The sequence below is a fragment of the Verticillium dahliae genome, genomic scaffold, assembly GCF_000150675.1.
Source record: "Verticillium dahliae VdLs.17 supercont1.12 genomic scaffold, whole genome shotgun sequence".
Classification (NCBI taxonomy): Eukaryota; Fungi; Ascomycota; class Sordariomycetes; order Glomerellales; family Plectosphaerellaceae; genus Verticillium; species Verticillium dahliae.
Window position 1 is genome coordinate 694441 of NW_009276943.1, and position 23961 is coordinate 718401.

At 56.5% G+C, this 23961-nt stretch overlaps 6 protein-coding genes across 6 annotated transcripts; 4 read left to right on the forward strand and 2 right to left on the reverse strand.

Moving 5' to 3' along the window:
- Window positions 1-7052: 7052 nt before the first annotated feature.
- VDAG_06498 (uncharacterized protein) lies at window positions 7053-10965 on the forward strand (the record flags this gene model as incomplete). The annotated part of the gene is made up of 2 exons (XM_009658876.1): window positions 7053-8735; window positions 9079-10965. 2 exons carry the CDS (start codon window positions 7053-7055, stop codon window positions 10963-10965), a joined length of 3570 nt encoding a protein of 1189 aa, XP_009657171.1.
- Window positions 10966-11915: 950 nt separating this feature from the next.
- On the forward strand, window positions 11916-12886 carry VDAG_06499 (tRNA 2'-phosphotransferase; the record flags this gene model as incomplete). Its single annotated transcript, XM_009658877.1, has 2 exons — window positions 11916-12143; window positions 12236-12886. The coding sequence occupies 2 exons, from the start codon at window positions 11916-11918 to the stop codon at window positions 12884-12886; spliced, it is 879 nt and encodes a 292-aa protein (XP_009657172.1).
- Window positions 12887-13079: 193 nt separating this feature from the next.
- On the reverse strand, window positions 13080-13877 carry VDAG_06500 (uncharacterized protein; the record flags this gene model as incomplete). Its single annotated transcript, XM_009658878.1, has 2 exons — window positions 13080-13689; window positions 13801-13877. 2 exons carry the CDS (start codon window positions 13875-13877, stop codon window positions 13080-13082), a joined length of 687 nt encoding a protein of 228 aa, XP_009657173.1.
- Window positions 13878-14736: 859 nt separating this feature from the next.
- On the reverse strand, window positions 14737-15651 carry VDAG_06501 (uncharacterized protein; the record flags this gene model as incomplete). Its single annotated transcript, XM_009658879.1, has 2 exons — window positions 14737-15275; window positions 15339-15651. 2 exons carry the CDS (start codon window positions 15649-15651, stop codon window positions 14737-14739), a joined length of 852 nt encoding a protein of 283 aa, XP_009657174.1.
- A 544-nt stretch (window positions 15652-16195) lies between these two features.
- On the forward strand, window positions 16196-19513 carry VDAG_06502 (WD repeat-containing protein; the record flags this gene model as incomplete). The annotated part of the gene is made up of 4 exons (XM_009658880.1): window positions 16196-17399; window positions 17457-18041; window positions 18103-18195; window positions 18246-19513. 4 exons carry the CDS (start codon window positions 16196-16198, stop codon window positions 19511-19513), a joined length of 3150 nt encoding a protein of 1049 aa, XP_009657175.1.
- Window positions 19514-20316: 803 nt separating this feature from the next.
- Window positions 20317-22835, forward strand: VDAG_06503 (TBC1 domain family member 5; the record flags this gene model as incomplete). Its single annotated transcript, XM_009658881.1, has 6 exons — window positions 20317-20339; window positions 20399-20516; window positions 20574-20735; window positions 20794-21323; window positions 21374-21516; window positions 21616-22835. 6 exons carry the CDS (start codon window positions 20317-20319, stop codon window positions 22833-22835), a joined length of 2196 nt encoding a protein of 731 aa, XP_009657176.1.
- Window positions 22836-23961: the final 1126 nt, after the last annotated feature.

Consider the following 23961-nt stretch of genomic DNA (forward strand, 5'->3'; position numbering starts at 1 on the left):
GGTGGACCCCAAACCCTCAGGTTGCCTTGCACGACGCGGAGGGCGGCTGTTATTAGCATGTGCCAATGTGATTCATGGGTAAGCCATGGTTCTGCTGCTGTTGCTTCGAGCCAGCTGCTGTCCTGTGCTCAATCCCAACCAGTTGGTGATTGAATGCCTCCATTGAATGCCTCCCTCGAAGCTTTGCTTGGCCTAATAATGGCCCGCCGAGGGTCTGGCCACGCAGCTCGTCCATGCTTCATGTAACCAATAGTCCCCATCCTATTCACAGCATCCTCCCACGTATTCGCTACCCCCCATCTAGGTTTATGTGCCATGCTTTGGGCCTGTGTCTTACATTATACTCCCGCTCCACGAGGCTGCCGGTGTCACCCCGAGTCGGAAACAAGGTCCGGCCTGACTCGAGCCTCGCTGGCCAACCCAGACGGCCCTCGGACGAATCGCGCTGGCCAAGCAAAGGGGTCAAAACTTGCGTTGCGCTGCTGCCCTCCAGTGCGCCAGTCTCAGAGTGCGAAGCAATTTCGATGCCTCGCAACAGCGACCATATTGCGACGGCTTATGAGAAAGTGGCAAAACATGCTCAAACACCAGGGTCAGCCTTTCATATTTCTCCCCCACACCCATTGAGCAGTGAGGGTTCATCACAATTTCGTGACTACCGGCACCATCGCAGATCCAAGCCACCATGCGATCCCTCGCGGTTGCGATCGCAAAGAAAAAAGCAACTAGAGACGATGAGCGGCGCCGCATCGTCAAACCGCCAACGCAGGGCCCCCTCCCCTTCGTGCTCCAGTCAAGTCGCCGCCGTCGCTGCCGCGGCCTGGCGGCTAAAATCCTGAAAGCCGGCTGGCGGAGATTAGAGGAGGCGCTCGCTGTTGCTCCCACAATTTCGAGGGCCATGTTCTTCACTGTCTTGGCCATATCTGAAACAACGGGGTAGACCCCTGAACCCGCAATCTGGAAAGCCTCACGAAGTCCGAAAAATAAAGTCGGTCGGAGACAAGATCAAAGAGAAGACGATGAGAGTGGAGGGAAAAAAAACATCATTGCGCTTTCGGCAACAGATCCGCCGTCCATCGTGTCCCATCGGCGAATGTCTTGACGTCCCGTGCATCTGTCATCATGGCCGCCGAAATGGCCTTGGCAGCCCTGACAGCCCATGTCGTGGCCCAGGTGCTTTTCACAAAACGCAAAAGTACAGCCTCTCCAGACATGGCTGTGTTTCCCTTTCGTGGGCCGGGTGATGGTTTTTCCGAAAGAGAAGTGTCGTGCCGTCAGAGCCCTGACGCCATTCAAGACCAGAATGGGTTCTTCTCGTCAAGCTTTGCAAGGCTAGACACACTGGCTTGTGGCTGCTTTGAGCGACGGACATGGAAACGCGCATCTTGTGCCGCGTCGTTTCAGCCGCAACGGGGCCTGCCGGGGGTGTCTCTGTCTTCACGGACACTCAATCTCCATCAGATCTTGCTGCTCTGCCTCTCGTCTTGGTCCCTCCGAATCCCTGTGTGCCAAGCATCAATAAACAACGCTCGGGGCCAGATGGGCTGGTCGGCAGCAGACAATCGCTTTCCCCTGCGAGGATCGTTGCCTCGTCGATGAGGTGGTTGTCACGGTGTCTGCCGTCTCAACTCTGTCCAGGGCGACCGAGTGTCATTATGCAGACTAGACTTCTCTCGGAAGCACCCTCGCCTCTTCCTCGAAAGGAAGCCTCAGCCTGTCGCGCCACGAGACCTCTCTGGCCGTGGCAGAGCCTCAGACGTGTCTACCTTGCGGGCCGCTCATCAGCTGACTGGTAAATCCAATGCCCCGTGTGTGTTGCTAGGCAATGCGCAGTATCCCGTGACAAACCCCTGTATCCAAAGCATGTGACGTCCCCAGGCAAGCTGTCGACAGAAAATCTGGCATTCCTAAAATCCTTCACCTAATAACACCACTACAACCACCAAAATGACCGATTTTCCACACCATAATACACCTACAAAATCTGGGGTCCTAGAGGCTGCTACCTTTATTAATAATCCAGAACGTGTTAATCACTGGATTGATTCAATGCCGTAACGGATCAGGGATGTGGTAGCTATGGAGGGTAGAATGACTAGTTGGAGTGATTTTAGGAGTGCCAGATTTTCTGTCGACAGCTTGCCAGGAAGATGACGAGGCAAACGATGACTTGGGCGGCAGGCAACACGTGCTGGGGCGCGGACGCTCCCACCCACGAGAATATGCTGCATCTGCTCGCAACCGCCCCTCCATAGCTCCGCGTCTCGTGATGACGATGGTGGTGACTTGTCGGACTGGCTACCCGAGGGGAGGCAGGCACAGGAAGGGATGAAAGCGGGATTCAGCCTCCATCGGGACGCGAGCGTGAGGACCAGAATACAATCGCTCCGGCAACGTCCTCCGAGGATCCATCATCCCTGGCCGCAGCCTGGCTGCATCCACTTGAGGTTTGACAGCAGACTGCGCGCCTCGCCATGGGTCTTCGGGGTTGCTCCTGAGATACTTGGCGATCCTCCGAAACAGTCTCACCGTACGATGCCCATCAAAGCAACAGGGTCCCACTATAGCTTTCGTCGTGTCAAGATGGCGCCCTCTTTGTCGATTCAGGGACTGAGTCGAAGCTCTTTGTTTGATGGCGTGGCAAGCTGCCGGCGACGAGTGCTTGACATTGAGTGGTCGGAAGCCGGCCGTCCCATGTCCAGCGCGGGGCGGCCAGATTTGTAGGGTTTCGATACATTGTACGTCGCAGTGAGATGCTCATGGCATGGGTGATCACTTTCACAGCAACATCAGGTGAGGCGATGCTGTTTGAGCGCATGTGCTTGGCAATGTTGTCTGAAGACTTCTATCATCCGATTATTTGTAGTCATCAGGTTCTGGCATCGAACTGATTTTTATTTGACTGCCGACACTTATTGAGATGAGATTCTGTCTAGGTCAGTAAGAGACCTCCTTCTGAGTGCCAGCCCTCGCGTTAGTTGACTGCCGAAACACACATTCTGGCTCATGTTCATGGTTCAACCTATCACCTCCAGCGCCGATGTTAATCTGTCCATGGACGTTTACACTTGCAGCCTCTCGAGAACAGCCACCGCCTGCTAGTGCATATGCATATCACACGACAAATCCCCCCTGAATTCAGAAGGTCCTGGTTCTCTAACACAGAAAGTTGTCATCAAGATGCGTACGTCCATGTGAGATAACAAGGAAACATCGCCGTCTGTGACACCAAGTATCCTGGTGCCATTACATATACTAACCCTTGCATTGATATTGCGAGGAACATTCACGAGAGCTTTCTTTCAAGTCTCGAGCATTCTGTGTAGGACCTCAGGCCTTAGGTTTGTCGACTCTGTGACGCGGCCTTTAGCGTCAGTTTCTGTAGGCTTGCTCGGTTGAAGAAGAAGAAGGTCATGGGGGTAACTCGAGAAACGTCCCGAAATATCGTCGGTAGTTTCACCACCTTCTGATAAACTCGAGTGAGAATGCACCTTTAACTCTCGACCCGCGGCTGTGCTCTGTCTGCTCCATCAAGACGGACTGTTGCTATTTGCCGTACAGCCGTGACCCAAGCATCACCGTTGCACGCACTACCTATCAAAGCAGTCAAGGCTGTATTCAAATAAACAAATCGCTGTCAGAAACATCCCCACCTGGCAGCGTCTCGACTAGAGAGCGTTGACGTGGTGCGTGACGAATGCAAACGGCGAAGTTCAGCGCGAAGCCAGATCAAGTTACGGCGTCAGATGTCGTCCGACACGGTGCCAACGTGTTTCATTCATAGCTCGCGAACATTGGATCACTGATCAGTATACAAGAATCGAAACTTTTGGGCCTTCGTAGCGCCGAGCCGCGTGACAAATGTCACTGGTGAGTGGCATACGCACACCAGCAACATCTGTCGTTGTCTTGTCCCGAGACATGATTATGTCAGGTGATCTAGGGGTGATCACCGAGAACCCGCCGCTGAGCTCACCGAAAACAACACCGAGGTGAACGCGGCTAATTTACAGAAGAGACGGATCCACCTGGCTGCAGTTCGCATATAATTGCTTGGTGCATTAGTGCCTGGCCCATGCTTACGCCTCCAAGAGAAGCAGCAGAGAGCATGACTGTTTTCACGACTGAGCTGACAAGTCACTTTGGGCCCCACGATCTGTGGAGGATGAGGGCTTTGGCTTTTGCTGCCGGCCGCATCGGGTTCATTGCACATTCGTCGCCACAGGGTCCAGCTCCAAAGCGAGAAGAAGGAAAGAAAAGCAGGCGTGGGAGAAAACACGTCTTCGGCTGGACAGGCTGCTCCCCTGTGTAGAGCTCGTGAGTAAATGTACAGACTTCAATTGTGATGGCCCCAGGTAGCACGACTCGTTGCGAGAGATCTGCAAGGCTAGGACCACCAACGGGCAAACATTCGGGAGTCATCAGCTCCTCGGCCCCTCACCAGCTTTTCCTACTCCGCTGGCCTGGCGAAGGAGTCTACGCCTGTTATTAACAGGGAACAATTATCTTGACAATACAAGTGAACATCACAAGGCTTCTACCACCAACGACGTCTCTCGCGCAAGAGGCGTATCACCGCGAGGGGTCACAAGCTCATCTCTTGTCGGTTCAGGTGCATATGGGTGCGGAGCCCGCACAGATACCCATACATGTCGACTGTTTCAAGAAAAGTTCCCACTGGGCACTGGGGGAGCGTTCTGGCTGATGACGGCCTGCATGCATGCATGCATGCCCCTTTTCGACTGCATACGAAGGAGGCTCTGACGGCATGGGTGGCGGGGGCCCAACTACATGAGCTTCTGAGCATGATGCTTGCAGATGAAGAAAAGAGGCCACAAAGGAGCTGCTGCGCCTATGGATTGAAGGAAACGACGCTGGGGGTCCCGGTATGAGAGGTGAAATTATCGGCACACAGAACGGCTCCCCCCCTCGCGAGATGCTTCCCCAGCCTCCTCAATTCGAGGAGGCTCCGCCTATTAATGTTTCGACTTTGTTTCTATCACGTTGATTGACATGACGGCTGCCCTTGGCTTCGGGCGGTTTGCCCTATCAGTCTGAGGGTTGAAGTCGCTTGCGGGCGACTCTTCAGCTTTCGGCATCGATTCTCGTGCATGTCGTGCGGTCGGACCATCCTCCCCTGGCGCGATGTTACTCTTTCGCTCAGATTAAGGTCAACGATTCCCTGTACGATCTCCACTGGAGGAGCTTGGATCAAGTCCGAATCCGCCAGCAGCGGACGAGGGGCCCTGCCAGATCCCAGGGCCCAAGAGGGCCAAGTCGGCAAGGAGATTTTTATACGCTGCGTGCTGACGGGCAGAGCCGGTATGTAAGTCGCAATGCTTTGCATAGGTGGATTGAAATAAGCGGATATCGGTCGTCATCAGGCATTGGGCTGTTGTTGTGTATGGTGGGCGTTGTGCCGGTACCGAGAACGAGACGACCAGCGCTGGCGAAAGCTGGACTGGAACGCCAGCGCGCGACAGAAGCTGAACGGAATATCTGGGACAGGCCAACATGGTCGAGCCGGCTGCTTCGCCTTGAGACAGCGTGATTCGAGCCGCAGTAGGCAACGCGGTCATCGGCATGCTGGAAAGGCTGTCTGGGTTGTGCTGCGTGTGAATGTGCCTGCTGCTGCATAGACACCCCGCCATTGGCGCACTTGATTTTCTTTTTTCCCAGTGCACCACTGCACTAGCAAGCCGCCCCTGTCGAACCAGCGGCCGGACTGAGAGACGAGACCAGACGACAGGCCACTGTTGGCACTGACAGAGAGGGAGGCGGGGGAAGTCCCTACTCCCAGCGCCAATGCCAGAAGCTAGTCCGTGGGCAGATTGGCCAGGGACTGTCGGCCGGGGTCATCATGGCAATGGGCATGGCAGCGAGCGCAGTGCGATCGATGCAACGACGGGAACCCAGAGGCCGAACAGCCCTCGTGGATATTGTTTGATTTTGTTCGGTTGCTTTTTGGCGACAGAAACGTGTCGATGCACAAGGGGAAACACCAATGGACAGTTGAACTCAGGCCCCCCGGTTGCGGAATCGACTGGGTTCTCGACCCTCCTGAACTGCCCAGCCGTCGCTGCCGCTCAGGTTGACGAGGGAAGAAGGTTCACGTCAACGTCAGGCGCTCGTACATGTACCCCAACATCAATCAACCTTGCCGTGTCTGTTCACCCGCCCACCCAAGATACCCAAGGTACCCAAGGTACCTAGGTAGCTAGAGTAGCCTGGCATCAGCGCTGAGCAATCCACTCGGCTTGCGAGTCTTCTTGCTTCTGCTCCCCGGGTTGACCATTCTGACCTCGTTGCTTGTACTACATCACCGCGAGGTGCCCGGATAGACTGACTGTCTTGTCTTGTCGACGCACGACTCCGGCTCCAGGTCCGTCGCCTGTGCAGCCGAATCACGCTGTCCGGCTTGGGAATCGCTCGCTCCAGGACCGTCGCACGCCAACCCGAACCGACGACTCCCGTCCTTTGTCATGCAACTTCCTCCTTCCCGCTCTCTAACCTGAACACCCCTCGCTTTCTTTCCTCCTCGTGCGATCTTTTCCTCCTCGTGCGATCACGGCCCAGGACCGGTCCATCCATCTCAGACGCTCCGCAGCACGACTCTTCGTTGCCATCTCTTCGGTCACTTACACAACTTGCCTGCCTTGCGCTTCGAAGAACCCGCACTCTCGAGGACGTGGACTGAACAGAAGATTTCAGACTGACAACGCATGTCTCAACGCTGTACTCGATCCGGCGAACAAAGGAAAGACGCCCGAAAAACTGGGTGGCCCCCCCTCCTCCCCCAAGGACGACGAGAGGAAAAGCAGGACACCCATCAATACAGCCTGAGGGATTCGCCAATTTCCGACATCCGCCAATCCGCCTTCGCCGCCGACATTGCGACAAGACGAGAACCAAAGAACAGAAAAAAAATCTTGTCGACCGTGGAGGATTTCTACAGACCACTGAAGAGCAGCAATTTGGTTTCCGAAATACCCTAGCTTCGCCAGCGTTGGCCGCCGAGGTGAAGGGCGTGAAGAGGGAAAATGCCAGCAGCCATGGGCGAAGAGGGCCATGCCATGACTCCTGGAGCGACAATACCCGGGCTCGCTGGGACTGTATCCTCTACGACATCGCCATCAACCTCCCCCTCGACCTCGCCGCCGGCTTCACTTCACCCGTCTAACCCGCCATCGTCATCACGGTCGCACCTGCATGCGCATCGCCAGAGCCACAACTCGTCCAAGCTGCCGGCGTTTCGGTTTGCTGATCGAGACCTCAACAAGCAACAGTCGTTGCCACTGCCGACCCTGCCGCACCCTTCAGAGCAGAGCCATCTGTCGTCGGCGCCCGTTTCGCCCAATTCGGGAGTGATTGACCTCGACGCGCCTCCGTCAGGCATTTACCTGGCGGACAACATGAGTAGGGGGGCCAGTACCGGCAGCAGGAGGAGCAGCAGAAGCAGCAACAGCAGCAGCAACAGCAGCAGCAGCAGCAGTCATAGCGCATCTCAGCCCCCTAATCCGATGCACGTTAGCGGGGTCGCCAGTGCAGGCCTGCGTAACCATCCCCCCCGGACCACAAGCAAAAGCACGCGGTCGAGCCGCCACAGTGGTAGGGACAGCCCTGACAGCGGCGGCGGCGCCCCGGCCGGCGTCCAGGACCATAGCCAGAGTCCACGCGAAATCAACGACCATAGCCAGAGTCCACGCGAAATCGAAAACACGACTCGGATTGGCACAAGCAACTCGATCCCCCGCATGACAACACACCATGCACAGTCCTCGCAGCAACACCACAACCAACACCAAAATCAACAACAGCCTGCCCAAGACACCCCCCAGACTTCTACCTCGTACCCACCACGAACGCGATTTTCAAAACGGGATTCAATCCCGGAAGATCACGAACTGTCTCCTCCACGCACACGACCGCGCTCTCGCGCATCGACCCTACAGACGTCCCCGCAACCGACTTTTGCGACTACGCCCGCGACCTCTTCGTCAACACGCCCCTCCTCCTTGCCTCATTCACCTGCCGCTGCCGCCCTCGGGTCACGGGAGCACGCATCACCTGACGTCGCCGGCGCTGCAGAGACACCTTCGGCAGGCGCAAAGACACAACACCGCCGAGCTCCTGCATCCAACACATCAAATGGTCTCGACAGCCCTGCAGGCCATTCGCCCTCTCTGAACACGCATCACCGCCTCCAATCCATCGACACGGCGCACTCGACGCAGCTGTCTGGCGCCGGACCCGAACACACCACAAAGGAGTGGGCTCAAGGGCAGCGCGAGTTGCTCCTGCCTAAGACGCTGCAGAGCACAACGTCAACGGAGGAAAAGAGGCAGACCGTCCGTTCGCGACCTCCTCTTTCCTTCCGAGCGCCCAGCAACACGTCTGCATCTGTTCGTGTCGCACCTATCCGATCATTCCGCTCCTCCGGTTCCCGTCGCAGTTTTGGCCTGGATATGAACTCGCCCTCGACGCATGCCGGGGACTCATCCGGCGACGATTACTCGTACACTGATTCGAATCAGCGCGACCGGACGTTGCGTGCCCTCGAAGGCAGACCCGACGACGAAATGATCCATGACACGACCCCACCCGATTCTGCACGACGAGATCATCTCGTGGATGGTGACGACACAACCGGCGATGTCTTTATGAAAATCGCCCGGGAGGAACCTCGCCGCCGCGCTGCCGACGAAAACTCGTCGGCAGAGGACCCGCGAACCGTCGTAAGTTGCAACGTCTTTTTCCATGGGTTCTGCTTTATCTGTTTCGGGTTGACGCCTAGCGCCATCCACAATGGCCGTGCTCAAACAGGCCCATCCCTCCATTTGTTCGCCGCGGGGTGCTCAAGTGATCATCGCACGGATCGACTCGGTTGATCTTGGTTCCCGCCTGTCACCACATTCCCTTCCCACGTTTCATTCTCCCGACTGTCCCTTCGCTGCCTCCATTTCTGCGTGCCTCGCTTATCATCCCGCTTCTGATGTGAACAATTGACATTGTCTTGCCAACATTCCTGTGATAAAAATAGCGTTTGGAATGAATGAACACGAACTAACAGACAACCAGACTCGAGTCACTCGATCATCGCATCGAAGACCCCTATCTGTCGCTGTACCCTCTTCCTATCAGTCCACGTCGCCGCCACGTGTCATCCGTCGGCTTTCTGACCAACAAGAGACATCCCGGTCAAGATCGCGACTTACCGATGATCGCGACGCCACAGAGGCCGCGGTCCGCGACCTGCCGTACCGTGGTCTGTTGCGGGAGAAGGCTGCCTCAAGCCATCCTGGTGAAGATTCTCGACAAGCGAGGCTTCTGAACACAGGGTACCGCAACTCTCCGACGACGCCCCGATCTTTGGCGTTCCAGGACTCTCCGGCGGACAGCTCGTCGTACAGCAGGAGGCGCACATCGGTCACTGATAGCAATCCGGGCCCTGCGAGCCGCAATTCTGCTTACAGACAATCCCATCTGGCATACGGACACCCTAGGACCTTCAACTCATCCCCCCTGGCGTCTCGCCAGGCGGAACCGCATCGTCATGACACGCATCACGAAGGTAGCCAGGGCATCGAAGGCACCGAGTCGACAGCCTCGACAACGGCCCCGTCCACAGTTTGGGATGAGCTGGACGATCTGAAGTCGCGAATTCATCGCTTGGAGCTGACGGGAAAGCTGCCTTCAACCTCTAGTGCAGCCATTCACAAGGTGCTGGATGAACGCCCCGCCACTGCCACGAACACAACTGTTTCGACTTCGCCAAAGCACAACAATGGAAACGCAACAGTCCTTAATGACGCCAGCAGCACAACGTCTTCTCAGCGGGAGGCGCAGCCGCTGCTCTTCTCGGCCATCAGCCGGACCAAACCTCTCTTGAGCGCCGAAGTGTCCAAGGCACTCGAGACGGCTGCGACCGAGGCCGTGGCACTTGTTGTCATGATGGGCACAGCTGGTCAGCCGGGCCCAATCTCAAGCGGCGCGAGCACCATCGGCGCTGGGACAAACCTAACAGATCGACAACTTCGACGACGCGCCGAGGGTGTGTGTCGCAGTCTGACAGAGCTTGTCTTGGCCTTGAGCGAAGAGGCAACCCAGCCTCAGAACAAAACAGTCACGATTCAGACGAGCGGGTCACCACGAAAAGAGGGCCCAACTACTCCCACCATCACCAAGAGCTTCCCAAGACTGGACATCCAGCGTCGTGGAAGCGTGACGAACAATGACGCGCCCACAACAACCAACGAGCCTAGCCCACGCGCCATGTCCAAGCTGGAGGAGAGAAGAAGCACAATGCTCAACTCGACGGCGCTTCCGAGCCCGCGATTCGCCCTTGCGCCTGCCGTATCGTCCACACCCACGGAAGCCTCCCACGGCGTTGCTCGCAAGTCTTCCCTCTTCATCAGTCGAACTCGGCGCGCTGCTACCGAAGAGCCTGAAGAAGGCCGCCGGTCATCCATGCTCCTCAGGACTCGACGGGCAGGAACAGAGGAGCCGGAGGAGGGCCGAAAGACGTCACTACTCCGCGAGCGCAGAGGCACCAACGAACACGACGACGATGAGCCTCGTTTCAGGGCTCCGTCCCGAGCCCAAACCGAAGTAGCACAAAACCGCGCTGCCTCTCACCACTTTCAGACACAACCTCCAACACTTGACCCAACGTCAAACAGTTCTGCCCTTCCCCGCCGACGGATTGGATCGTCGGCGCTCAACCCTTCTCGACTCGCGTCCCCCTCCACGCCCTCAGCATTGGGTGGACGCCGATACTTCGAGCGTTCGACACCTGATCGCGATGGCAACAGCGTCGCAGACAAGTTGGCGGAAGAACGAGGACAACGACACCTGTCCCTCGGCCAAAACTCCTTACTCAACCGCACAGCCAGCTTCCTACGGAGACCCAACCGCGAGAGCATGGCAAATGCCTCTACCTCGGCACAAACAGGCGGTTACAGATGACGGATGATGAACCGCACCCTTGCATAAATGATTCACATGTATTATTTTTCCTCTCTTCTTTCTCGCCCAGGCGTTACCCCGCCCACTTTTTTCTTCTTTCCTTTTCTGCTTCTTCTTCATCGTTGGCGAAGGTTTCTGATTCCTCTGTGGTTTCGCTGCTGGTCCTCCTCGCTTGTATGACCTACGACGATACATGACCAGCCCCCTTCTTGTTTGTTTACGGCCTCCTTCGGGAAAGGCAATTGGCCATCCTGAGCAAGCAAACGGCATATTGTACATCAGCCGGATTGAAGAAAAACTGCACAAAGATATGAAGGGGAGGATGGTCTGACGAAGCAGATGTGCAGAGCTGGCACTCTTTTCCTTATTTCCACGAAGCTGGTTGGACAGCATTGTCTTGGGTCGAATTGACCTCAGCCATAGCCGCTGTTGCAGTCGCACGATGATTTGCCTGGAGTCCTGGCGTTATGGATAGGGTAGACAGCTGAATAATGTATGACATGTGTAGTTCACTCTTGACTTTTGGCCGTTGCAATGTGGGAGTTCTTCTGCTCTGACGAAGGTCGTTGTCAGCCTCGCGGTCAATTTGTGAGTCAAACGGCGGCGACCTGATGCACACCAACCAAGGCCCACAAATTTTGAGCACCTCCAGAAGCCTAAGGCTTGAGTTTGGATAAGAACCACTTCAAGCTTCATCCTCGTCCACAATTTCATCGCCCGCCCTCTTCCTTTACTTATTCATATCCGCGAGACACTCGAGGTGAACATTTAAAAAGCTGATGCGGCCTTTCTCATCCGCAGCCCATCGTCAAACTCGGCTCTCCACGTGGCTTGCACTGCACGTCCGACAGGAAGCTACACATCGGTACACGCCAGCGCAGAGATCGCCCCCGGCCCACCAGCTCCACACGCAACGAGGTACCAGAGGGAGCGCGCGGCGACACAGGGCCATGGCTGACGATCTGGGCGGCAATGCGACGCACCTGGCTCTCGAGGACAAGGCGGGCGCGGGCCGGGGCGGGCGCGGTGGCAGGAGAGGGGGTGGTGGCAGGGGCGGCGGTCGGCCGCAGGACCGGAACATGCTCGTTTCCAAGGCGCTGTCGAGGCTGTTGAGGCATCAGGCTGAGAATGCGGGGGTGAAGCTTGATGAGGGGGGGTGGGCCAAGGTTGACGAAGTGGTAAGTCGTTGTCTTTCCTTACGTATCCTGGCTGTCGGATCCCTGGCCTCCGGCTCCGTCGCTCTGGATGTTCTGGTTTAACTGTCCTCCAGCTTGCCTATGGACCTATCCGCTCGCTCAAGGTCTCGCTGCCCGACGTACGATCCGTCATTGAGAACTCGGACAAGACGCGGTTCGCTCTCAAGCCCGACCCGGCCACCAATCCGGCTCTCGACGAGACGTCTGCGGACCCGTCGCACTACCTCATCCGCGCCAACCAGGGCCACAGCATCAAGCTTGACTCTGCGGCGCTCCTCACGCCCATCACGGCCGCGGCTGGCAACATCCCTGCGACGGTGTTCCACGGGACGTTCCTCGCCGTGTGGCCCGCCATCGAGGCGTCCGGCGGCCTGAAGAGGATGGGTCGGAATCACGTGCATTTTGCTACGGCTCTGCCGGAGGAGACGAAGAAGGAAGTCAGCGGCATGAGGAGAGACGCCGAGGTTTTGGTCCATGTGGATGTCGAGGCTGCACTGGAGGAGGGGATTGAATGGTGGATCAGTGACAACGGGGTCGTGCTGACAGAGGGCGACAAGGAGGGCGTGGTGCCGTCCAGGTTCTTCAAGGAGGTCGTGGGACGGGCGGCGGCCGTGGGTGTGCTTTGGAAGGATGGAGTGAAGGTGGCTGACATACCGGAGGGCATCAAGGGCAGGACGCCGCCAGGGAGACGGGGCGGAAGGGGACGAGGACGTGGGGGGGCATAGAGACTGGTTCAGTACATTGTCATAAATACTTGAAGCGATTGACTGGCTCTCGCCCACGTAGTTGACTGACTCTCGCCTACGTAGTTGACTATCTGGCAGGCGTAATTCATCTGGTGCAACCCCTTCCTTCGATCAAAGTGACTTACTCTCAAACGACTTACTCTCAAACGATTTACTCTCAAACGACTTACTCTCAAACTTGGGCCCGTGTATCAAAGAAGCTCCCCTCGAGGAACTCCTTTGCAATCTGCTCCCGATTCTCCTTTACCCCGAGCATCCACTCCAAAACCGCCTCGGCGCTCTTCTCCTTTGCAGCCTTCTTGGTCAACACGCCCGAGAACGCGCCGAGTCCCACAGGCGGTAGATGATGGTCGCCGAAATCGACACTCACTGACCAGGTGTTCCCATTGCCGGCGTCAGCAATACAGTCGTAGCGCGGCTGCGGGAGCTTGAGGAGTCGAGCGAGCTCCGCGACCTGGCCTGTGACCGGCTGTGGCTCGCTTCGTGGCACAGAGTCGCCAGGCGCGGGGATGCTTGGGGGCGGGTTGATGTTGGCCTGGAACACAGAACGCGGCTGAATCGCATCGCTGCTGAAGGGCGCTATGGAGAGGCCGGGGATAGCACTCGTTGGCGGCAAGTTCTGTCGAGGTACGTTCCCGTCCTGGAAGCCTTGCCGCTTGGTGAGAGGCGTTGTCTCTGTCCGGGCAGGCGATGCCGCTGTCGGAGATGGTGCTGCCGCTGCAGCTGTGGGTTTTCGCTTGGATGGCACAATCATCTTAGAGACGGCTTGGGACATATCCATCCTGTTGTTCGACATCAGGTACTCGCAAACGGAACGGGCAGCGAACTGCTTCGCATCCTGCAAGCTCGTCAGCGTCGAGACTGGTGCTTGTTTGCGACGACGGACAACTCACCTGTTTGCGTGCGAACACTGGCCCTGCGCCGTCGGCCGCAGCCCCGTAGCCATGACGAGGAAACGGACCTTCGCCATTGGGAAGCTCGGTGAAGCATCTCCATTTCAAATCCGTGCCTTTGCCGACTGGGTTTGGAAGGTGAACGGGTTCATCGGTGAATTTGATATCAGATGTGTGATGGTGGACCTGAACGTAGTCTAATCTGGAGTCAGTACGAGCTCCAGGTCTCATATATGGCATGATCAGATTTCGAGTGGCATACGTAGCAAAGTAGATACCCAGTTGATGTCATCCGTGGCTTCCTCTGGGGATGCTTGAGGGGGTGGGACTAAGGTATAAATTGCGGCCCTTTCAGCATTCGTGAGAGGCGCCGCGGTGCCGAAGTTGCGCTCATAATCCTCCTTCTCGGAGATGAATCTCTTCAGGCCTTCCCAGTCAATATCGTACGGAGCCATGGCGCAGACGTCGTCGAGGCGCGGCCTTTCTTTGACTTGGGGTCACTAACGCCAGGATGGAGTTGTCAAGCGGGGTTCCAACATGAAAGGCTGCGGAACCTATGAAAAGGCCAGGTCGGTCCAATGCTCAGCATCACCACCCAGCTTACCCAATCGCAAATGAACAAGCAAGCCGGGCAGATGGCACATGCGCAAACAGTTTACGCACTTTGATTGGAAGTCACAATAGAGTATCAAAGTTGTATGCGCTTGAATGCAGCATCCGCGAACCACTGTGCGCGCGCAAGAAAACCTGCCGTCCCAGGGTACGATGGGATGTTTGTCTCTCCTTGGAACGCCGTACAGTAGACATGAAGAATAACGCCTGAAATCGGGGTCCCTTTCCTATGGCCACAGATGTCGCGAGGCCGGACGCGGGTATCAAAGACAGAAAACGGACAGCCAACACGAGTACGCCTCTTCTCTGTTCGTAGAATCGGCATCACTCAAAGAAGCCCTCACCGTCATCCTCTTCCTCTTCGCCCGCATCAATCTCCCAATTGCCTGTCCTCTTGACCTCCTTCTTGTTCGGCTTCTCCTTCGCATAATGCTTCTTGTCCTGTGCCTCCTTGGCCTTTTCGGCAGGCGCAGGCCTGAAACTCGCCTCGGGCATGGCCTTCGCTGGAAGGCCGACTGCGTCTCGCCTGTCGCGAAGCTTCTCCAACGCTGCAGGACCCTCTTCCAAGAGCTTCTCGATGACATGCCACATCGGAGGCTTGTCTTCCGGGTTCTCGCTGAAGACTGGTTTCGGTACCCCAGGAGCCCTCGCGTTTTCGGATTCCGTCGGTTTCGCATCGCCGTCTTCCCTGGTCTTCGGCCACAGGCTGATGTAGGGCTCAAGGTGTGGGAAGTATTGCGTGTATGCAATGTCGACTTCGGACATGTGAATATCTGCCTCCAGCCGTGCCTTCTTCTCAGGATCCTCTGCCTCTTTCAGGGCTCGCTGGAACTTCTTCAGCCTGCGAGTAGCCTTTTGGCGTTCTGACGGGAAGCAAATATCAGCAAGTCAATTCACAAAGCTTAATACCGAATGCCTTGGCTTACCAAAGAATCGGACCATGTGGTATCTCCCAATCATGTCGCTCCGCATCTTCCTGACCTTGTCCTCCCCCTTCTGGTTTTGCAAACTTTGGATCTCCTGCTCGAGGTCATGGCGAATGGTCGCTGGCATATTCGAGTTGCGCTGCAATTGCCTCTTGATGTCTCTGATACGCTTCTGCTTCCACTTCTTGCTGACTTGCGGGCGTCCATCGCTGTTGCAGGGCTTGAACTTCTTGTTGGAATGTCTAGGGCCAGTCGAAGGTCCCTCTTCGGGAGCGCCCTCCTCGAGCTGTTCGGAAAAGGATCGCTTGCTCATGGTGAAACGCAGAAAACTGTGTGGGTATGAAAGATGTCTCGAGGACACAATGTCGGATCTGCGCTGGCGACGGTGCTGGGTTTTGCGAGGTCGCGTCTAGCTGGTGATTCTGTCGATCAACCAAAGATGCAACTTCAAAAATTCGGGGCCAAGTCTGTTTTCTTATCGGCTGGGTGCTTATCGCAGTGCCAACCCTTGTTGACCCCGCGAGCGACCGGTTTGGGCCTAGCGCGACAGACTGCCAGACAGCTGTCGGTGCTGGAGCTCGACTACGAGAGCTTCTTGCCATGCATGTACTTGACCTGCTTTGGACGCCTTATTCGTTTACAGTCGCAAACCCTCTCATCTTCGTTGGGATATGCATGGTTCCTCACAGAGGTAATTGAACGGATGTCTTGACTCGTAATAACCGTATAATTGGCGCCCAAGCGCTATCAGAGCCAGCGCATTGCGACACCTCTGATCACAACCCCGGCTCGAACTCACAACACGCTTCATCTGACCCAGAGTCTCAAGACGGCCCTAGCCGTACATACTCGCCGGCATGGACCGCCCCGAGCCTGGACTGATCAAATGGTCGCCTCTTGCTGGCCATAACAGGTTCATTCACATCAACCTGCAGCACCGCGTGGTTCAGCTTTATGAACCCAACGGCGTCGCCCAGCAGGGCAGATTCGACTACAAGCAAATATCCAAGCATGACGACTTTCCGGCTTTGACGACGTATGACTGGTCACCAAGCTTCCCTGGCCTCCTCGCAGTAGGCGGCCAAAATGGCGGCGTCAATCTGCTCAGGATGGACGACAACTCCAGTGACTACATCGAGCTTGGCCTCAAAATGACCAGGATGTGCCAGGCCGTCGCTTTCAACACGCAAGGCATTCTTGCTGTAGGTCTCGAGCGGGTGCGCATGGACCAGAGTCTTCATATCTGGGATCTGAACCGACTGTCCATGGACAAAGTCGCCAAGGGCTTCGCGAAGGACATGGCTCCCTTTACCGAACCGGTCACGCGGCTGGAGCATAGCGCCTCAATATCGAGTATCAAGTTCTTCGAAGACAACCCCCAGACTCTAGTCATCGGTCTCAAATCCCAGGGACTACGTGTCTATGATCTGCGAGATCCAAGCACAGCGCAGCTACAGTTCTCCACTCGGTGCAACAACAACTTGGCCATCGACCCGGACCCGAACTACTTTGCGTCTTCCGCACTCGACCAGCCCGGTGTTCTCGTGTGGGATCGGCGAGCCACCAGCCGTGCCGTCGCATCTCCGGCCTACTTGAGTGCCGTTGACGAGGAAGAAGTCTCCTGGGGCGCTGCCCTATCACTGCAGAACGCTGTCGAGACGGACGAACCGTCACTCGGGGACAGCAAACATTCCTTAGTCCGCTCATTACGCTACTGCCGCGACCACAGAGGGCTCTTGGGTGTTCTCACACGCACTGGTCAGCTCAAGGTTCTCCAGACCAACAGGGAACACACGTCAGCAGAGATGGAATTGGCTGGGAGCCCGGAGCTCATGCAAGTTAAGAGGTCATACGAGATGGATGTCAATTTCTCCGACCCCAACAGCAAGAATGATCGAATCGTGTCATTCGACTGGGTGACTCTGGGTTCCAACCCTCTCCAGCCCCGTGTATTGGCCCTCCGCGCCAACGGGGCCATGGAAATACTCGAACAGCCATCGCACGCATCCGACCATTTGTATAAACTCTCATCTTGGAAATCGCCCCATCGGGGCCTTGAAGGTTTGAAAGTCTTCAATTCCGGTGACATGGCTCAGTGCTGACCTGAACTGATCGCAGATGGCGCGGGCTACCAAAGCCTCCTCAACTTTGAGCCTTCGCAATGCGCTGACATGTACGGGCCGCTGCTACTAGAACAAGCCCTTTCCGACGTGCCTCTCTTCGGGAAAAAGAAAGCAAACATTTCGGCCGTCATCGAGAAGACGCTGCGATCCAATCCGTCGGCGGCAGATGTCAAGACTGAGCGACCCTCTCACTTGAGCATCTATCCAGAGACTCTGCATGGCCACTCTATCGCTGCAAGCCTACGAACCATGCGAGATGTGGCCGGGCAGAAGGCGTTGAAGCAAAAGAAGGGCAGTGCGACGACTGATTATGACGCCGAAAATGGCGCGGTAGGCGAAGTGGCCGACAAGATTGCAGACTTGTCGGTTTCACAGGAGGGTCCCAGATCTTGCCGACAGCTTCACGAAGATCTCTTGTCAGTGCTGCCGCAAGCCAATTGGTTGAATCCCGAGGCACAATCTGACATTGATCATGCGATGCTCCTGCGTGCCAAGGAGAGATATCTCTTTGACCCTGCCAGGAACAGAGCGGTGGTTTCTGATGACCTGTGGCTTCGCTACTTGTGGGATTGGATAGCAGGTAGGCTCTCTCATGTTTTCGCGCGCACGTTGATGAGCGGATGCGGTCTGACTTGCCATAGATGCCGAGGACGCTGCCGAGGATGGCGGCATGAAACTTCACCCCTTAGATCTCAGCTACATGGGTGTGGCTACGATCTGGGGCAATGACTTGGGTACGTCACGAAAGAGACCCGGACGTGGCACGCAAACTCATGGTGAACAGGAAACAAGCCTTCCTCGAGACTTCCCGAAGCATCGCCGATTCCCGAAGTCACGCTGTGGGAGAAGTGTATCGGCAGCATTTGCAAGAAACGGCGTCTGCCGAGATATCAAGGGGCTCACACAAAGAAGCCTTTTCACAGACAGCTGTGTCTCGATATCTGCACGTGGGGAGACACGACGCGGCACGAGCAAGACGACAGCCGGCCAGTAGCGAACGGAGACTACCCGAGCCCTCTGCACACGATGGAAACGGCTCGGGCACTGTTCAGGGGCGAGATTGGCAAAGCGGTTCAGATCCTGAAGAAGGCGAGCACGAACCACCCAGAGCTTCTCTTCGTTTCACTCGCCCTTCAGCTCATCGACAAGGGTGACAAGCGGCTCGCGAAAGAGCAGCTGGATTTTGACGTGGCGTTGGCATCAAAGACAGACCCCTATCTCCGAGCTATTTCGTCCCTCATTGCGACGGGAGACTGGTCGGCGGTGGCCAACCAGAAGTCGCTGCCGCTCTCCGACCGAGCCTACGTGGCATTCCGGACCTTTGACGACACGCAGCTTACCAAGTGGCTCGGCGAGCAGGTATCGATCGCGACGGAGACGGGCGATATTGAAGGAATTGTCTTATTCGGCATCACGGACCGTATGGTTGACGTGTTTGCCAAGTACGTCGGCAAGTTCAACGATTTCCAGACGGCGACGCTCGTCATGTCGATCTGCGCGCCGCGATACATCGACGATTACCGGTGCACGGCCTGGCGCAACGCCTACAGGGCGTATCTCCAGCGTCACAAGGCATTTTTCCTGCGCACCAAATTTGAGGTGGAGAGCACGAAGAAGAGCAAGCGCGACGGCAGACCGACGATCAAGCCGCCATCGCGGCAGATTGCCCTCCGTTGCGTGTTCTGTGATGCCGAAACAACAGTGCCTTCGCACAATGGTTCGGCACCACCGGCCGGGGCGCCAGATACACGGAATCCGCTGATGGTCACGAGCATCAGCGCCGGCGTGAGCTGTCCGAACTGCGGCCGCCACCTGCCGCGCTGCGTCGTGTGTCTCGAGGTCGTGGGCATCCCCAGGTCGGATCGACCCGAGGCGGCTGCTGACATGGACACCCGCATGGCAGCCAGATTTCCCACGTTCTGCCTCAAGTGCGAGCATGTCTTGCATCTCGATCATGCGCGGCACTGGTTTGCGCGGCATGTCGAGTGTCCGGTGCCAGAATGTCGGTGCAAATGTAACTTTAGGGCCAATCCGGAACTCAACTATCACTGAGGGGTGTCTGATGCCAGGTGGGTTGAGCGGTAGTCGTCGTTGCGGGTTCAGTTGTAGCAATTCCATCCCTCTGAACCCGAAATTGATCTCAGTACAAGCAAGCGCCCCATACGTCGTGTACCGCCTTCATGATCAGGTTTAGCGCCGCTTCTTACCTTTACCACCTCACGCAGTACCTAGTCCACCTAAGATCCTCACCACATACCCCAGTAGGCCTGATATCATTAGGCACCTTATTATAGCTTATTGTTCATGTACTCTGGGTTAAGCGTATTTACTATTAAATAGTTTTAAGGGGAAATTAATCTATACGATTTTACGATTAAATTATTATATAATATTTAACTAATAGTATTTAACAGGCTAGATACTACTATTGTTATAATAGATAGATCTATATAAGGGTCTATAAGGCGGGGGTAGGCCTAGTTATGGATTTTTGGAAAATTTGGGGTTTGACCAAGTTCGCCCTGTGGCCTTCCGTAGGTCAAGTCTTCGCTGCGGTGTTGTGGACGTTGAGCGTGACAGGGGGCGCGCTGTAGGCACGCAGCTGCCCCACCTTGATGCGCCATTCGAACGTCAGTGACGGTCCAGTCAACGCTCGAGATCACGCCCACAGCCTTCAACTAGCACGATAGCCTTTGAGATCTCCAACAACACGCGCTGCAGTTCGATTGACCCCTGGGGCAAAACGATGCTCATATCTCCAAAAAGCATCCTCCTGACGTAGCCCTCCGCATTAATTAGTTCTGCCTGTCGAGTCTGGACGCCGCGGTCATCTCCAGGCAGCGGTCAGCGGGACAATGACTCTCTCAGGCCATGCTCAGTGAGTCGAGACAGACCATGAACTGGCGAGACTTGGTGGCCATGCTGACTGCGTCCTAGAACGAGATGGATCGAGACGATCAAGCACACGCACAGCCTTGCCGATCTGCAGCGGGCCATCAGGTACAATGGGGTCTCGAGCCCTTGCCTTGCCGGTTATCGCTCGGTGTGCTGGAAGGTAGACAGCTTCGTGCTCTGTCGGCCACGTGAGAGCTTTTGCTGAACACACCACTAGATTTTCTTGCTGTTCCAAACTGTGAACAAGGAAAGCTGGGTCCAGACACTGTCTGAAAACCGCGACTACTACAGCGAGCAGCGTGATCATTTCCTCAAGTTCATCAAGCATCCAGAAGAACTGGCCAACGTAGCGGTAGATCCGCTGGCCGATGACCCCGATGTGAGCCTCGCACACACGCCAGGCGAACCTTGCACCAGATGCTCACATGTGCGCGCAGTCACCGTGGAACACACTACGCCAAGATGAGACCATCCGGGCAGAGATTGCCCAGGACGTCCAGCGCCTGCCCGAAGAACCCTTTTACCACGAAGAGCCGACGCAGACCATGATTGTGGATATTCTGTTCATGTATTGCAAGCTGCATCCCAACAACGGAGGCTACCGGCAGGGCATGCACGAGCTGCTAGCACCCATCGTGCTCGTTCTGCACCAAGACGCTCAGAATGTTCAGACCACGACGGACGAGGCTTCGGCGGACGCGACCATGTGGAACGTCGTGAGCCCCGCATCTATAGAGCACGACGCCTTTGCACTGTTCGACAGGATCATGACGCGTGCACAGGCCTTTTACGAAGTCAAGGACTCGATCGCGAGGGCGGCGCTGGCATCAGCATCTCGTGACCAGAGCGAAACGTCGGCGATTGTAGAGAAGAGCCGCCACATCCACGAAGTGTGTCTTGCCAAGGTCGACCCCGAGCTCTCGACGCATCTCAAAGACGTGGAAGTTTTGCCGCAGATTTTCCTCATGTAAGTACGAGCCAGGCGCGAGGGGTGTCTTCAGTTCTGACAAACCGAAGTCGCTGGATACGACTTTTGCTAGGCAGGGAGTTTCCCTTTGCCCAGCTGCTTGTGCTGTGGGATCATCTTTTTGCCATTGACCCGTCGTTATATCTGATAGACCTTGTGTGTGTTGCCATGCTCCTTCGCATTCGATGGCAGTGTATGTGCCCCTGCCGACTCGACAAGAACATCGCTCACAAGCCCTTAGTGCTCAACGCAGATTATTCTGTCTGTCTGATGCTTCTCCTAAAGTATCCAGCTCCGGACAAACACCACCCCCCGCACACATTTGTGGATGATGCCATCTACTTGAGAGACCACCTCGACACCTCGGGGGGAGCCACGCTGGTCATGAAATACACTGGCAAATTTCCGTCGTCGTCGGCGTCAGGCGCGCGGCCACGAACGCCGACACAGAAGCCCCTGCCCTCGTCTCCGCACATTCGCGCCGGCCGCTCGCCGCTGGCCTCGCCCGGGCGCTTCATCCAACAACAGGGCGGCGTCGAGGCCATCTTCCAGGGCGCAGCGAAGAACGTGCTCGAACGTGGCGAGAGGCTCGGCATTAACCAGGCCGTGCGGGACGCCATGGGCGAGATCAAACGAAACGTGCAAGGCTTCAACGAGGCCCGTCAGTTGCCGAGGACCGCGAGACAGACTCTTGTCGACGATTCGGCGACGAGGGCCATGTCTGCCATGAGGGAGCGGAACCGTCTCTTGGCGAATATGTTGGAAGAGTCGATTGCTAGCCTCAAGGTGGCGACATCGCAGATGGCGGATGACGAGAAGACGCGCGAGCTCGTGGAGACGGCAGCAGCCAAGGTGCAATTCGTCAAGGTCCACTTGGAGGACTCGACGATTGACGTGCCTGATCTGGACCTGCCGGCGAGTGCCGCTACCATGGAGGAAAAGGACGACATTGTTATGGAAGGTAATACTGACGCTTCGCCATTGCTCAACGCTCGCGATGCCGAGGATACGACAGCGGCCCTCTCTGGGCTCCAGCTGGAGGAGCAAGCAGACATGAAGACGCCAGACATATTGATAGATGCCATGGACGTCTCAAAAGAGACTCTCCTTGAGCCGACTCGAGGGGCTAATGCGCAGCCGTCAGTGGCAGAGAAGACCAATGGATCACTCGGCGTCAAGCACCCTCCACGTCCGGCGCCGATCCCTACACGTTCAACGCTGGCGCAGTCATCCTTTTCCTGGATGCTGGAACCCGACGAGACGGTGCACTCGTCTTCCGAGTCCCTTCCCACACAGACCTCCTCGGCGGCTCAGGCGCGAAAGCAGTCTGGAACACGCGGCAAACGCATCTCCAACAGCGTCAACCGGGACCGAAACGCCTTCCTCTTCGGCGAAGTCACGGCTGAGTCGGATGGCGCGAGCCAGCCATCGACGGACGACATATTTGGCATGGAACCCATGACGGCGAAACACAAGGGAAAGGGGCCCGAGACCGGTCCGGGTCCGCTGTAGGTCTGGCCCTGACAACAGGGGGGTTCTTCCATTGTTTGCCCTGGTATGAGTCTAGACGAATGAAGGATCACGACATGATGCATGATGGGATTTCTTCCGACATGTGCCTTTCATGTGAGCGTTCTTCTGACATGTGCCTTTCATGTAAGCGTTCTCCAGGGAATGAAACATGGCATTCATAGAGAGAGAACAAGCACCTCTGATGTAGGGGAGACTCCGCGGACGCTCCTTGTTGTCTCTCAAGTCACATGTTCGCGGGCTGACGGGTAGCCACGTCATCTCGATAGTTGATCCTGGATGGCATGATGCGCACAGCATGGCAGACGCGTTGAGCGAGCTACCTTCTTCAGAGGTAGGCAGATCAGGTGGACCACGTCACATTGAGAGCACCCCCTGGACCGGACAGAGCATCCTGGGATCGTCGTTGTCTCCTATTCACACGCCCGTTCTCCCTCCCTGCTCATTTCTCTTTTCTCCTCGCCCTCGCTAGTCTTCAAGCCGATCTGCCACCGACGGTGACAAGTACCGGATATGACCGCCCGGTCCCGTGCTGGATCGAGATCGGGACCGAAGCATCTGGCGCAGACACCGCCAGCAGAGCCCATCGACGACCATCCTCTCGGCCCTCCCGAAGGAGGCGGGGCGTAGGAGGAGACAGGGGGGCAGAGCGGAGGGTTTCGATGGTGTGATACGCGTGATGTGCATGGTGATGAATATGCCTTGGGGGACATGGGGACATCTCGTATTGTCGACCAACGACTGGCGACTCTGACGTTACACGACGCTAGTTACCAGACTGTCGGGTCGCCAGTCACACAGCAATTCTAAGCGACAATAGCCAGGTCGTATTGTACTGTGTGCTTGCAGAGAGAGGGGGGGGGGGCGTTTCGGCCTCTTGAGCCTGACCTCGGTTCGGAAGGGGGCGGGCTTGATCTGATCCGGTCTGCCAGGCGGGCGACTCGAGGGACATTCTGCAACCAACGCTGTTGGGGTTGCCCCCCTCCCCTTTCTCCTCGCCATGTTTTCTCTTCAAGGCTTTGGTGTGGAAACCAAGGCTGGCGGCGGTGTATCATAATTGCCATCGATATTGGGACTTTGGTACTCACACGGTGCACGCCTGACCTTC